Source organism: Eurypyga helias, unplaced genomic scaffold (assembly GCF_000690775.1).
Source record: "Eurypyga helias isolate BGI_N326 unplaced genomic scaffold, ASM69077v1 scaffold5967, whole genome shotgun sequence".
Classification (NCBI taxonomy): Eukaryota; Metazoa; Chordata; class Aves; order Eurypygiformes; family Eurypygidae; genus Eurypyga; species Eurypyga helias.
Genome location: NW_010259753.1, coordinates 5,866 through 21,887, shown reverse-complemented (window position 1 = coordinate 21,887; position 16,022 = coordinate 5,866). Strand labels below are relative to the sequence as shown.

At 39.7% G+C, this 16,022-nt stretch overlaps 1 protein-coding gene across 1 annotated transcript in view; it reads right to left on the bottom strand.

The window, feature by feature from the left end:
• SAMSN1 (SAM domain, SH3 domain and nuclear localization signals 1) overlaps positions 1-15,673 on the bottom strand; it is a 35,737-nt gene extending 20,064 nt beyond the window's left edge. Inside the window, exon 1 of the mRNA XM_010154756.1 lies at positions 15,503-15,673. Coding sequence (XP_010153058.1) covers positions 15,503-15,559 — 57 coding nt within the window. The 5' untranslated portion in view covers positions 15,560-15,673. The remainder of the gene's footprint in view (positions 1-15,502) is intronic.
• Between the last annotated feature and the right edge of the window lie 349 nt (positions 15,674-16,022).

Genomic DNA, 16,022 nt, shown 5'->3' with positions numbered 1-16,022 from the left:
TTTAATGTGAACATAGCAGTGGGAGAGGCCTAAGTACAGCCAGGTGGAAGTGGAAAGTGTACCCACATTTTGGGTCCATGTCCTAACCACTGCAGTGGAAAAGAAAAAGAAATAACATTTTTTCACTAACATTTTTGGCCACATCTAACCTGAAATATATTTCCAGGCAAAGGTTATTTGAAGAAGCTGACCCAGATTTGTGAATATTTTTGGACAAATAAAATGACATTTACTATTCACTGAGGGGAGAAAAAAAAAGAGAAAAGATAAAATCACACAGCTCTCCTCTTAACTGATTGTAATCTCGCAGAAAATCTCCATTGCTAAACATTGTGATTTTTTTGTTTGTTTGTTTTTACCCTGTGAAATTGAAAAGGACAATTTGGATTGTACACTTTATTTTTATCTTAGATTCCCATAAAGAACTTTGCTATTAAGTAGGTGAACAATATCCTGTGACAAGGGGTTAGCTCAATAGTATGATATAAAAACACAGCAGCAAGGATTGTGCTTCTATTAGACAGGATTAACACCTTTCACTGGCTTGTCAACCCAGCCAAATGTGCCCTGCAGCATGGAGCGGGAGGGGTAGAAAAAGGGAGGCTGGGATTCACAGCAATATTGGGAAAGTATAAAATAGTCTCACACGGTGATCTCTAAACATACACTGACCTTTCTGTTGCATTCAATCACTTCAAGATGTCTAGTAGGAATGACTGTATATTAAAGTGCAGATGTGCTGCAAATACTTTAAAAGGAACAAGAGGAAAAACATTGTTTATTGTTGGTCTTACCTATAAACAGCTTGAGCACAGGGAAATCAGTTATTCTTTTTTGACCCTTGAAACAACCTTATATCCTACATGTGCAGAAGCCGTGGGCTATTTTGTCGTGTACTTCAATGTTGCTTCATCCCTATTAAATATTAATAAGGGTTACAGGATGGGTTCCACTATTCTAGATAATGGCCTTGTTGCACTGGAGAGCACTAAATAGGGCTGCTTCAGCAATTCTCTATACTAACTTTTTCCATTAAGTAATCAATAGCTACCACCTTTTAAAAAATGTATTCAACCCCATTATACTGATAACAAAAAGCAGATTTAGGAGCTCTGGACTGCAAAGGGAATGGTACTATTACTTTCAGTAGTGTCAGTCACTGCATTAGTGTCAGGGAACGCCTACCTTGTGAAGATACGGGCAGACCTTATTTCCAGGTGAAGTGAAGCTTTTAAAGGAAATGCAAAGCTGCTAGGAGAAAATATGCTATTGACTTTTGATACCAGTATTCAGCATCCTATAAAGTTAAGTGATTTTTCTGTCTGGATTCATGCAACAGCTACCAATGGATATGTTAGGCAAATATGAATTTGCCCAGTAAAATATAATGGAGGCATGGGCAAGGGAGAGACACTTTTCTCACAGAAAGACCAATCAAATAATTTCTACAAATCTGTACATTAACTTTTATCCCTTCCCCTTCAGAATACCAAATTAGCATAATAGAAAATATCAAAGATATATTTTTTTTAATTTTAAATCCTTCTCCCATCTTTTCCTGTATCTTCAATTCTCTGAAATCCAGGAACTTTAAGTAATCATTTTAAATGGGTATATGCTGTGTAATTTCTACTTACTTTAATTTGTACAGCCTGCAGTTGGTGATCTGATTTGCCTGCAAATAGCCTATCATTTTCCCCAGGAAATGGTGTGGTATACCAGTAGAAAAACAAGAAGAAGTTGTTCTTCAATCTGTGTCTTTCTGTTATAAAACATTCTTTCCTTGTAGAGCATATCATAGGAGAAGTCAGGTAGTTCTTATGATAAACGAGTCAGAGCTCCTCTGTGTCTAAGGACAACGTTTGAGCCAAAACTGACAGCAGTTATCCTGCTAAATAATCATTATGGGTGATATTAATTTCATGTTTTCCTTTGGACAATCTACACTGCTCAGTGATCTGGTCCCCTGCTGTGAGGAATTCTGGTCCATTATGTTTTGCTTCAAGTCCTATTCAAAAGCTTTTAAGTCCAGGATGATGCAGTGGCATTGTACTGACCCTCTTGTACAAATAAACCTCTTCAAATTCCTCCATGCATTTTCATTTTTAGCTTCCATTCATTCTCAGACTACCCAGACCATGTAAGCTGTGTAGGGGCAAATGCAATCACTTAGAGTTAACATAAAGGGAGCTCAGCATGCTGCCCAATTTCCTCTCCTGCCACAGACACTTGTATTCTTTCCTCTCTGCTCAGAAGAAGCCACAGAAGCTCCCAAGAGGACAGTCTGTGCTTGCTGCTTTGATAGATGAAGATAAGTGGAGCTAAGAATTTGATTCATTTCATCTGGTCTCTGATGTTCCTAGTCCCTCCAGAATGAGGAGACTACTCTGGGAATGAAGTTAAGAGTTAACAAAGTAGGGATGACTGTTGCCACTTTACTCACTTATCTTACTGCTTGCTTAGATAATCAAAGAAATGATCCCCTACATTCCCAGAAGGGAAGATTGCAAATTTTAGCTTTTGGGATATTCTGTAAAAAAACAACAACCAAAACCCCCTCACTTCTGTATAAAGAATGAGAATTTGCATACAAGATTCAGTAACTCTCCAAAGAGTAATAAAGAAGTAAAAAAAAAAAAAAAAGAAAGCATCATGACCTCCCTACCTCAGGGATTTTTTTCCTATTTACACATTAGTTATACATATAACACTTCTGACCACTAACCAAGCTATTAATATAACTTTATAGCCTACGCGAAACATGGCCTAAACCTCATACTTCGCTAGTGAAAAGCAATAAAAAAGATACAGCTTGTTCTTGCTAACTTAAATAGGGCAATCTACTGAAATGGCATTTTTAACTGGCTTAAAAATGACTCCATAAAAGACTGGTTGTTATCGTGGTCTTGTATTCAGTAACTGCATGGAGGTGGGAAGAGAAGGGAGCAAAGTGGTCTTTGAAGAAAATGGCCACAATGAAGGCTTGGGTCAAACACCCTAATTTTAATGATGGAAAATGACTGGAAAAGAAAAGCTGTATAAAATAATGAGTTAATTGTACCTAACACTCCTCCAGGTCAACAAACTTCACTCTCCAAAGTAAACACAAGCAGCTGTTTTATCAGTACTGCTATCTCATACCAGCCTCGGTCTCTCAAACCTGAACCACGCTGACACAAAGCACGTAGTTTCCGATAACCCGGTCCACACGTCAGAGTTTCCACTAGAAACTCAGTTCTTGAGTGCTTTGAGAGGGCACCCCGTGCAGGAAGGCTGCTGACGCAGCTGAGAGCAAGGGGAAAGCAACCGTTCACGAAGTTAAATGGGGGCGAGATGGTTTGCAAGGTCTGTAAGTCTTCCTCAGGAGCAGGCAAACCATGTAGGAAGTCTGAGCAAAAAGGCATTTCATCTGGCAGAAAATGTGCTGTGTTGATTAAACAAGTTTGTGAGGAACTAAATAAGGAAGCAATTTAAGAAATGTTGATCTTAACACTAAAGAAGTCTTTTGCAACGGAGTGCTGCAAAATGTGCAAGTGGGGGAAGGACCTGACTCCTCTTCCTTCAAATGCATGCTGACCCTGAATTTTGAGCACCTTTGTCCCTGCTTAGTTACTGCAGAGCACTCTCAGTTCCCGGTGAGAAAAGTCACTCCAAGTGCTCTCCTGGCAGTCTGTCCAATTCTGGGAGTGTGCACACAAGTATTTGCAATAATTATGTAATTAAGACTTCATTATTTATATGACATTTAATTAAAAGTGACTTTCAATGGCACACAAAACCATGAAAAGAAAATGACTTTAAAAGAAGGTTAAGGATGTGTGACAAACTCTGAGGAGCTATGAAAGTTACAGTGAAGGACTTGGCATGATGTGCACTTTTACCTCCCTGCTATCCTTTACCCTTTGTGAGCAGAAACATTGAGGGACAAACCTGGATACTCACCCTCCGCAGAACTCTGACTGCAGTAAAAGGGAGCACTGTCTAAGTAAAGACTGGTTAAACGCTACATAAGCATTGCAGGCTTTGATCTTTAATCCCTTAAATACCAACATCTTTTCTCTCCTGAAACTTTCTCCTCTCCAAACCAGATGAATGCAGACAACTTCTCATATTTTAAAAACGAATCACCTTGCTTCAATTAAAGTCCTTTCCCTTCTTACTTATGCAGCATGATTTTATTAATGCTGTGTGTTATCTAGGTCCTGACCTTGTAGGGTTCAGCTGGATTTCTTGTGCGAGAAGAATTACCCTCATGCGTGCTTGCAGAATAGGCTTTAAGTGAAGACAAAAATATGTACGCCCAAAGACGAGCCAAAAAGCTCACAGCCCCCAGGGGGCTCAGTTTTAAGGGAGCCCCGTGCCTGTCCAGCACACAGAGTGCTGGGCAGCCAGGGTACTCCCCCAGCATGGGTGGGCATCTCCCACGTATGATTGCCTGGAATGCTCCCACGCCAGAGCAGAAGCGGCCACACGGAGCCTACCACCTCATCGTGCTGTACATAGCACACGGAGTAGCGCTCGGAGACATGGCATGTCCGAGGGCACTGCTGCTCCTTTTGAGAAGCCTGAGAAGCGGCCACAGCCGCCGACTGCAGCACGCTCGCTGCCAACCCCATGGCGAGCAGCAAGGGATAGGTAGACAATACTCCTGCCCAGTGTGACAGTGTTCTGGTCAGAGCCGCTGCACCTTAACTGTTGCACCACGGCCATACGCAATCCTTTACAGGGGTTATTTCGATGGCAGTGAGAGCCTCCTTGCCTATTTTATGCTTTGTTCATGCATGATGTGGAAGCTGGTCCTGCTCCCAGGGAGTCACTGAGAATGAAAGGCAGCTAGGGAGAGGCACGTTTTCAGTGGAAGGTGTTCTTTCAGATGACCTTCCAGAGGGAAACAAGATTAAAAAATAACCTCTAAGTTCAATCTGACCATCCCAGAAGCTCACTTGGTTTTTCTGAAGACTAAGCAAACTTAAGAAAACCCTTTACAAGTTTTACTGCCGTCCTGCAGCCTTATCCTTGACAACAGGTAATGACCAACAATAAGCTAATTCCTAAGAAACTTGGGGGAGGGAGGAGAAAGAGGGTTAGTTTTTATTACTTTTAAATGAGTGTTTGATACATCATGTTGGTTCCCTTGATTAATGTTCACAGCAAACTCAGCCATTGGAGTTGTAATGTTTCTGCAAGCTTCCCTACAGCAAAGCTTAGCCATTAATTCAGTGGCATATGTCAGCTCAGCAGAGCAAGGTCACTCTTCTCTTTCAAGGGGAACCTTTTTAGAAATAATAAAACTGACAGAAAGTTCTTTTTTGCATGCTTTATGTCACCTGAGGTTGAGTGCTGCAGTTAATATCACAGAGCTTATAAACACTCCCATCTTCAGCAGTCTCCAACCCCACTGGGCTCTCAGAACCTCTAATTTTTTTTTTTTTTTTTAAGTAATATAGTGACAGCTTTATGTGGGGCAGATATGTAATCCTAAATGAGTAAAAAATGAACAAATCTTTTCTTAGGCTCTTCAGAGGAGAAATTTTGGAAGGCACTAAGAGACTGCTGATGCTGCAGTGTGTATTTAGGATGCTAGTGCTTAGAGGAAAAGATGTAGGATTAAGGACTTTGTCTCCATGGATGTTTGTACCTTTGGCTAAAAGGGAGGAAATTCTAAAATGTTGCTGGTCCACCTTGTTTCCATTTCACTGTTAACTGATACTGCAGGCTGGAAATCTGTATAGGCATGCAATGTAAAGAGAGAGAGAAAGTTAATTGTTTTATTTTTGGAATAATTTTGAACTGATAAGTAGATAAAGATGTGTTAGTCATCTGTTATGATAACTAATTTTGACTAAAACTTATTTTTTTGAGATACAAATACTATGGAGCTTGGTAAACAAAATAACTAGCTGAAGAATAAGATCCAAACAATAGACCAATTTTTTCCTCCTCATTATCTCCCTTCAGACATCCTGACTACACTTGATTAATGAATCCATAGTGAGATTAGCTGAAATTGCCTTAATGGAGATGCACTACAGCAGAGAAGCAGAATTCAGTACAGTATCTATCATCAGTCACTGTGAATTTTAGTGTTTCATCAAATCTATACATCCATTTATTTACATTATTTTTATCATACAAAACACAACAAAACAAAAAAGACCATAAGAACTACAGTGGGTTGACTTTTGACTCCTCTAAAATGGTGAACAGTGGAACCATTTTTCTCCCTTTCATGTATCCCCCCTTGTCAGAAGGCTGACTTCTAATATTGGCTTATTGCCATCAATGGATATGCTTGCACAACGTATGCTTGAGAATGTAAAATATGGTCCTTGGAAATTTGAACTCATAAAATAAATGTTATAAGCTTTTGGGTTTGGACCAGTATGGAAGCTAAAAGAAGGTTTCCAGCTCAAGGTTTCCTCCTGATTTAGTACTCCATAAGAATATTTGTTAGTGCAGAAGTAATGATCTGGCTTTTCTTTGTAGCATAGGTTTTATAACTGCAGTTCCAGGGGAAAAAAAAAAAAAAAAAATCTAGTCATCTGAAGACATGATAGCATTCTGTTTCTGTTCAGGTCACTCTTATACCAGAAAGGAATGAATACAATCCACAGCTCACCGGAGGTACTGGGCAAAGCAAATGGTACTAGTCTAATATGGGTACATCAATTCCCCTCTCCATTCCATTATCTTTGTGGCAGTGGGGGTTACTGCATTCATATCTCAATGGAAAACAGCAGTTTCATCTGCTTGAAGTCTGTTTTCATTCTGAAATCATGATAAAATTGAGACTAAGCTTTCACTCCTCCCCTGCTCCTGCAGTCTCCATGAAAACCACGTATAGTTGAGAGACAGTCACCAATGAGAGAATGCTACCGAGGCACAGACACCAGTGAGGGCTTTGAGATGTTCTTTGAATCCCAAGTTCAAGACCATACTTCAAATCCTACTCAGATCTGGCCTATCACTGCAAAGGGGATTGTGCCAGACAAAGTTTTAAGCTTTCATGAACAGGTAGGAAAATGTTGCCTCTTCCTTTTCCTTCTGACACTAAGCAAAATCCAAAACACATAGTTTTCAAACACTTTACCACAATTATATTTATTAAGCAAATAATCAAGCTCCATTATAGAGACAGGAAGAATATCATGGAAACACCCAACAGAAAATATCAGAAGAGCCTTGCTATGTACTTTGGACTAGAGCTGAATCATATAATCATAGAAGGGTTTGGGTTGGAAGGGACCTTAAAGACCATCTAGTTCCAATCCCCCTGCCATGGGCAGGGACACCTTCCACTAGACCAGGTTGCTCAAAGCCTCATCCAGCCTGGCCTTGGAGACAAACAGGAATGGGGCATCTGCTCTACCTGCTCTATCAACATCAGTCATTTCATGCACCCTATGCACAGGTTCTGAGCTGCTCATCCATCAGTGAACCATGTCTCCTTTCCAGTTCTGTGAAGCTGGTTTTGGACTTAACATCCGATCTCAAACAAGGTGTCAGACAGACAGAAGTATGGGAGAAAAACAGTGCAGCTGTGGCAAGTGAATGCAATTCATGAGTGGTAAAGCTCAGCATCCACTTAGCACAGTTGAAGACAGCAGAGACTCAAGCTGCGTGAGCTCATTCTGTTGTCTCTGTCATCTCATCTTCACACATCTGCTTTTGGCTGTGCTGTTGCTAAGTGAAGCCAATTTCTTTATCTCACGGCTGCAGGCTGTCAGTGACAAAGCTCCATCTCTATCTCAAACATAATGGCAGAGGGAAGACATGCAGCTGCACCTCTTCTCCCTGAAGAAGCCATGAGAAACCCTGCAAAAAAACCTAAAGCCAAGCACCCAAGTATTCGAGTAGCCCCACATCTCACTTGCCTTTCAACATACCTGCAAGAACAGCAAACCTGTCACACCTTCTGAATGAGCTCAGCGTGACCAAACAATTTTCTCTGGTTCTCAAGGAAACAACCATTCCGAATCCCATAGAAATCAAGGACAGGAATGTGAGGTTACTTGGTTGTTCTTCTGAAGAGGATAAAAGAGGTGGAGACATAAAAGGGTAGGAAAGGAACTAAAACTCCATCCAGAAGACATGATGATGCAAAACGTGGATCACTTTTTCCCAGAGAAAGCTTCTTGTCAGTGCTGGGTGATGGTTAGAGATGGCAGACCCTTTGCTGCTGACATTCAGCTTACCAGAAAGATGACAGTAGATGTTAAGATTCACAACTAAGAAGCCTGAAGTCTGTGTAAAGGTGAAGATGTTATCCAACTTTCTGTGTATCCATGGAATAAGCCAAAGAGGTATGGGGAAAAAAGTGGCAGTACAGTATATATGTATAGTTAAAGAAGCAGCTTCCCTAAAACAGTTAAGAACTTCCAGACTTTTTGCTAGGCTGGAATTCCAGATTCAAGTTTGAAAAGAAGAAGAAAAGTAAGAACATGGTCTTGTGCACACTGTAAGTGGAATAATATATAAAAAGATAGAAAGGTAAGACCAAACAAGTATAAAGAAGAGATTTCATTTGGGAGAAAGGTAGATGGTCATTCATCTTCCTGTAGAATATCAACACACGTGCACACAGATGCCTTCATCTGGTGTACGAAACAAATTTCCTTTTGGATGGTTTAAAGAACATATGACTTACTAAATATTCAGAGCATATATAAGATGTAGCCTGGTGCCAAGCAGCAAAATGTCTAGAGCTAAAGAACTGTGGAAGAGAATACAACTATTTCTAACAACTGAAGTAACTCTGCCATCTCTGTTGCAAGCTTTCAGAATACAAAAGTTTGGGGAATATTGTGATTTAAGGAACCTGAATACATTTTTTTTTCCTTCTCTAGAGTGGGCATTGCCTGGGGTTTCAACCTGCACATCGAGGGTTTGATTCTTCCAGATAAATTGTTTGCAGCTGCCCACAAATTATTTATAACAGGTGGCTAGCCATGGCTTTATAATGACTTCAGTATGGATTTCTGCTATGACACAAATTACTAGAAGAGTGTTGAAACCTACAGAAAACTGTAAGCCACATCCTCTGTCTGTCCTGCCCATATACTGTTACTGCTTTTTCCAGAAATGACAGGTATCTCAGCAAATGTTTAATGTGAAAACATTTTGGATTTCCTAGAAATACAATATTGAAATAAGTCAACTGCTGTATAAAGTTAATTAAAGAATTATTAGGCAACTAATGCTGATCTATGTCACTTTGGTAGTTGTTCTGCAGTATTTATCAGAGAGTACAGTTAAGAATTATGTGGTTGACAGTCTGTTTCCTAAAAATGGCTGAAGAAGTTTGTTCAGACCTCTTGAAATGCTCTTGCTTGCTTAGGAAAGTAAACAAAGAACTGAACTGGATTTGTTACTCTAAGCAAAATTCATATTAACGTGAAAATATTCTTCTCAGAAAATTTAAAACTTGTTTTAAAATATTTTGTTATTAAGGGCTTAAGCTTGGCTAGGGAAGGAAACCAAGACAAGGAAGAAATAAAAGATCACCTGGATTTTGTGCTAAGTTGGTGAAAATTTAAAACATGCTGTAATCAAGGGAACACACAGAAGAGGGCAGGACTGGACCAGGCCATAGGTGTAATTTTTTTCCTTTGGCACACTAGCTGGTCTGGAGTTGAATGAGCCCTCAACTAGCCTGTGAGTTGATCTGGACTCTGGACATCTTATTCAGCCTCCTGGCAAGGGGTAGGAGAGAGAGAGAGGGCTGTTCTTTCCCCACAAAGACCTTGGACCCTTATTTCCTGGTGTGAAAAAAAATTCCTCAAATTTCAAGACCCTACTATAAGAGATATGCTAACATATGTGTTAAGAGACAAACAACCTTCTAAAACTGCTATTGAAAAAAAAAAATCAGCCAATGGTCAAGATGCAAGATACTAATATAAATGAAGAAAAAATACTAATACGATTGTAGAGCCTTCCACTCACACAAGAAAAATAACTTAAGGCTAACTCTAACCTTGTTCTAGTTTTTCATTTCCTGAAGACAGGAAACACCTTCTGAAGTGTCACCTGCAATCCCTTTTTTCCCCATCTACACATAGTTGGTTATAACAAGTATCATTTTTTCTTACTCTGAACCCTCCCTGATAAAGGCCCACAGGCATTTCCACTCTAAACCAGGTTCTTAAGTCTACTTCCCAGATGTTGTCATCCATTTCTGCTTATTTAACAGAATTCAAATGGTTTTTGACAAACAGTCTTTCTTCAAGAGGCAATGCAGTAAAGACCTTTAATGACAGAACTATGTGTCATCTTTGCCTATAAGCATAAATTTGCACAGCGGGCAGTACTGTGAAAACAGCTTATCATCAACTCATCACCTCTCATCATTGTAAGAATGAAATGCAAATGGAACCGAACATCACTTCAGTCATGGTTGTGAAAATTAGCATCTGTGACATTAGCAGTAGCTCATTTATTATGTACTTAAAATTTCAGGGGGAAAGAAAAGAATATAAAACTTCTATTTTCAGAACTCTGCCAGTCTTTACCTTTGAAATAAAATTAAACCCCTTTCAAGGATAAATCCTAGTTAATATTCATTAACACTGAGCAATCTCTTCACTGAAGGTCTTGTCCTACAGAGATCTAATTAAGCCTTGAATTATTTTTGATGTTTAGGTTTGTTGTACCTATTTTCTATTTTCTTTTCTTTATTAAATATTCCCCACTGGAGAGTCACAAAGCCACTGTCTAAGAAAAAAGCAGCACCAAAATCTTGCTTATAGCATCTGTTTGCACTACAGGTTCCAAACACTTAGGCAAGCGATAAACTGTACTCAAGTGACAAATCCCATTGAAATCAATAAGATCACATCTAATTTATTCATTTAAGTGTTTTCAGAATCAGGCCTTCTGTGAAGAATATGTACAAAGGGAAAATCCTGGCCTCAAGTCTATGGCAAAAATACGCATTGATTTCTGTGGAGGTAGGGTTTCATTTAAAGCTTATAAAAAGGAAAAATATTGGTATGAAATAGTACTAGGTAACAAAGTTGCACATTAAAATTTTTCCTCCCATTGGATTTGTCACTGTTTTCTCATAAACCTGAAAATAAATAATATTTTATCACCTAAGTAAGCGAATATTGATTTAATTAGAAGCTTGGACATATTTTTGCCTAAAAAAAATGCACAGGCATTGACCCTGAATTGTCTTACACACCAGAAGCAAGCTGAGTTTCAGGCACCAAGTGCATTTGGAAGCAGAATAAGGAAACAAAAACGTCTCAAACCTTTAGCATAAACATAGATCAACTGTCATGCAGAATAATGACACAAGACTTTCTTAAGTCAAGCCAGAAAAAATGGCACAAAGTCATCCTTGCTTCAGCTTGAAGTAAAGCCAAGAATCATCAGGCAGGTCTTGAGTTTGCTATGTCCGTAGGAATTTGAGAGAGAGAGAGAGAAATAGGCTCTACCCAGGACATTACATACCCTGAAGTGGGCAAGATAAAGTGGGGATGTTTTACAGATTATTTGCACCTTACATTGTCATTTACACCTGGTCGAATGTGTAAAACAGTACAAAGTGGAATGCAGAGTAGCTGCGAAACGTTTTAATGGTGTTTTATTTGTATGCTGCCAGGATATGGTGTTGTCTGAAACATATGAAGAAGACAAGACTAGATCCTGTATAATTTCTTACAATGTTTTTTTCTTATCATCTTTCTAAATCTGTTTCATGCCACTCCCCAGATACACAGACATCTGTTAATGTCATAAGGACCAAAGAGGCTAAAATCCAGGTAGTTTTTAGGAGTTTCACCCTCTAAGACAACTATTCTCCTCCTCCCCAGCTCTCCAAGGGGTAGTGGAACAGACTGCACAAACTCATAGCTGAAACACCTCTAGTAAAAACATCCTTCCCCCACTTGCTATAGTACTTCCCTGCTCTGCACTTAGAAGTTCTTCACCAGAAGAACTTAGTGTTCCAACAAGAACTTAGAAGTTATTCATGGAAAGGGTGGTGAGGCACTAGAATATGTTGCCTGGAGAAGCTGTGGATGCCCCATCTCTGGCTGTCTTTAAGGCCAGGCTGGATGTGGCTTTGAGCAACCTGGTCTAGTGGGAGGTGTCCCTGCCCATGGCAGGGGGGTTGGAACGAGATGATCTTTAAGGTACCTCCCCACATAAACCATTCCATGATTCTATGAAGGGTAGCAATGCAAGAGACATGCTCTACCTGCAGTGAGCTGCCAGAGCTGGGCTGACTCCAGTAGTCAGCATGACCACAAACCTCAGGGCTAGGTGATAGACCTTGTTTGTTTCACCTCACCTACCCCCAAATAATACTGCAGCTCAAAACAGCTATGCCATATAAACAAAGCCCTGCCTCCTCTGCCAGAAAAGAAAGAAGGACAGGCGAGGACAGAAAGGAAGTGCTGAGAGAGAGCTGCCTCTTGGTGGATGCCCTGATGGGAGGTGCACAGGTTCTCTTGTGATAGAAAGTCATTTAAGGTCTTGGACAGACAGACAGGTTAGTTTAGACAGGCTCAAAATAGACAGCTTAGACCTTCCTTTGGATGAATATTAAGCAAGGTATTTTTAAGCCTTAGGACATTTCCTTTATAATTCAACTACTTGGGTCCTCAGCTGGTGTACAAGGTATAAATGTACAGTTCCACAGCAGCATGTGCAGCTACAATGACAAATATTGGCAAAGGATCAGAATCCTTCCAGTACCTCTTTTGAAAACATTCTCTCATTTCTCTCCCTATTTTCTCTGGGATGACACCAGGTGCAGATTTTTTTTTTCTTCCTAGCAATGAACGTTTATTTATTTAGTTTACACACAAAGCATACAGTAGTTATATTCATACCCATGCATATGCAAAAGCTATCAGATATGCAAAGAAGGTATTAGCATGACTGCAGCACTACAGAAAGCCTGCTGTATAATGAAACAAACTTCAACACGACTATTTCATGGCAATGGACAAGTAACAACCCTTTCATAGAAGACACTGAGAGTAGTAGGATGCTACTTTTTGGAGTTGTAGGATGCAACTTTTTTCTATGTAGCACCTAATGTATCTGCAGAAATCCCTTAAGCATCACAGTAATCAATGTAGTAAATGCATTGTATACAGAAAACTGGGAGTTAGATACTGAAAATCTGTATTAACCCTTCATTGGTCATTGACTTGCCCACCACTACTAGAGGCCTTATATATAGGGACAGCAAATTGCCTCAAAAAGTGTTTTAACACCAGACTTGCATGGTATTTCTTCATCTTTATCAAAAGGCATAACTGAATGCCAATATTCTTATTATTAGAAAGCAATGAAAGCTAACGGATTAAAAAGAAAATGCCAATGAACACTTGAATTAATGCACAGAAGTTCATCAAATTATGATAAAGACAACTGTGGGTAAGACTCAGTTCCCTAAAAAGATCTTTTTGGTGTCCTCTTTGCAGGCCTAAGGTAGCAAACCTGATTTTCACTTAACAGTCCTGACCTCATGGCTCTCCCATAGGTCTTGGGTCAGCCCTCTGTGGATGTGTTGGAGACACTGGGACAATCTAAGCCACCTAAAGGCAAGGTGAGGTAGCCCAGGACCCCCACAGTGACAACAGCATCCAGCCCTGAGAGTATGAGGAGGTACCAAATGCTGACGCAGTGAAGGGGCAGCCAGGAAGTGATCTAGGGAAGTCACTTGTGAAATCCTGTAAGTTTTGTCAGGAGGTAAGGACCTGTGCCCCATGTTACCCAATTCTGCATTACACAACTTCAGTATTTGCGTTGCTTGCGCGAGGCCCTTTTTGAAACATGCTACAACAAGCTAAGATTTCTATTCCATGTGAGGCAGGGCTGTCTCCTCCCTCCTCCTCCTCAGCAAATAACATTTTCATCATGGAAAGTTTACACAATTCTGTGCAAAAGTGGGGCTACTGTAGGTGAAGTGTTTCAAAGCACACTGAGGCGGAAAGAGATCTTGAGCCACTTTACCAAGACATCTGAATTTTTGTAAACATTTACAATAAGACCAAGGCAGCACAGCAAAGTCAGCAGGCTTGACACTGTCAAGTGGTTAGACTTTTTTTATCCCTGCTTTACATATATGGTGATTCAAATCCATGACCATGAAATGTACATATATATACTTTAGAGAAGCCACAGTGCCAGCATTTTAATAGCATGGAATGCTGTTCATAATAAATAACTCGGGGGGGTGGAGGTGTGGTGTGTGGAAATGAAGCTGTTGTTAAGGAATGTCTTATTCTATAAGAAGGTGGTGACCAAAACTGGCTTTGGAAAATCTTTAACACAGGAAAACAAAGCCCATCCACAGACTATCCCATTGTCATTCCTTTCTTAAGCTACTGTGTAATTAGATATTCATCAAACTTCTTCCATGCCTTTAGAAATCTGTATGATGATTGAACAGAAGAAACATACCATAACAACCAGTGAAATGGTTTAAAAAAAAACCATTAAGATCTGTGGGAAAATGGATTCAAAATTGTTTTAAATCCATGGAAAAATACATTAATTTTAATTGTTAATGAGTCATAGTCTAAAACTGCTAATGCAATACACAAAAGGAAGTGCTGTGTAAAACCAGAAGACGTTCCAGCTAGAATAGTGACTGCAATAATCTTTTAGGACCCAGAAGCCACAAAATTAGGTGTATTCCCAAACAATAAGAAAATAGTTCTGTAAACTAGGAGACACTGAGTTACTGAGAGCAGAGGTATACTAAAGGCTTTTCTAATCTCTTTGTTAAATTTTCAGCACTGACAAATTGAAATGGATACTGAAGTGCTCAGGTCTAGGAGTAGCCATTTCTCTTCAGACTTACAACACACTCGCAAAGGTCATTTTGCACCCAGTCCAGGGTCTGAAAATAAATTTCTAGCATAGGACACATCCTTGTGCATCTTGCAAAACTCTCACTTTCTTTTTTGTCAATTCCAGACTGCTGAAAGTGTCTAGTGTAGCATATTATCAATTTGTTCAGAGTATTTCTTTCAGGCTGAAAGTATAATGACTCCCAGAAAAGTGAACATAACAAATACTGATTGACAAGTACCCTCTCCTCCTTTGGTTATGATGGTGCAAAAGCAAGGAATGAATTCCTCAAAATAAGGAATGAATTTAATAGCTTTTCTAATTTTTCACTGATTCTCACACTCTTCTGTGGGACATCGTCAATTTATCATAGATGAAAGGGAGAGAGGGGATATTTGTGAGACCCTCTGTTAGAAGTGTGATGCAGGCAACGTAACAATAGAAAATGTCCGGTACCAGAACTCTTTAGCACAGCTACAGCAGCTTCACAGGAATGATTCCTTGAATTGAATCATTACTTTTATAAAGTGAGTATACCTAAATAAATTCCTGAGATTATGACACTGAGGCACTAGCTAGCACATCAGGAAATCCTGAACCTAGGATTTAAAAGGAAAGCCTCTTTTAAAAATTTGTTAAGAATTCCTGCTATTATTAATTGACAATAAAAATTAAACATTCTTACCTTTGGCTTTTGACTTTTCTCCTTATCTGACACGTTAGATGGTTTTCTCTTCAACATTTTTACTTCAGGCTTATCCAACAGATGTGCAACTGCTACTAGCTTGTAACCAAACTAAGTACAACGAAGCGTGCTACACAAGTAGACACTAGTTACGCAGTTCCTTATTCTGTCAGGATGTGACTTCACGCAGCTGCTTTGAGGCATGGGTGAGTGAGCTGAAATCTTTGTTTGGGGAGGGAGGAAGGAAGGGGAGGAAGTGATGGGGAAAAGAACGAGAGAGGTACACTAAGGAGATCAGCTGATAATGGTGACAATGTTCAGAGTGAGAAATGCTTTAAATTTATGTCCTTCTGTGTCACCATCCGGCCTTGGTAAGACTTTTGACAGCCTCAAGAAAAACATCCTCTTTTCCTCTCTCATTTTTCCCCACTTAGTTTTGTAGCAACAACTGTACCCTTCATTTCAATTTCTGCTGGGAGTCAATATAGGTAACATGTGCTGCTGTTCAGATGACCAAAGG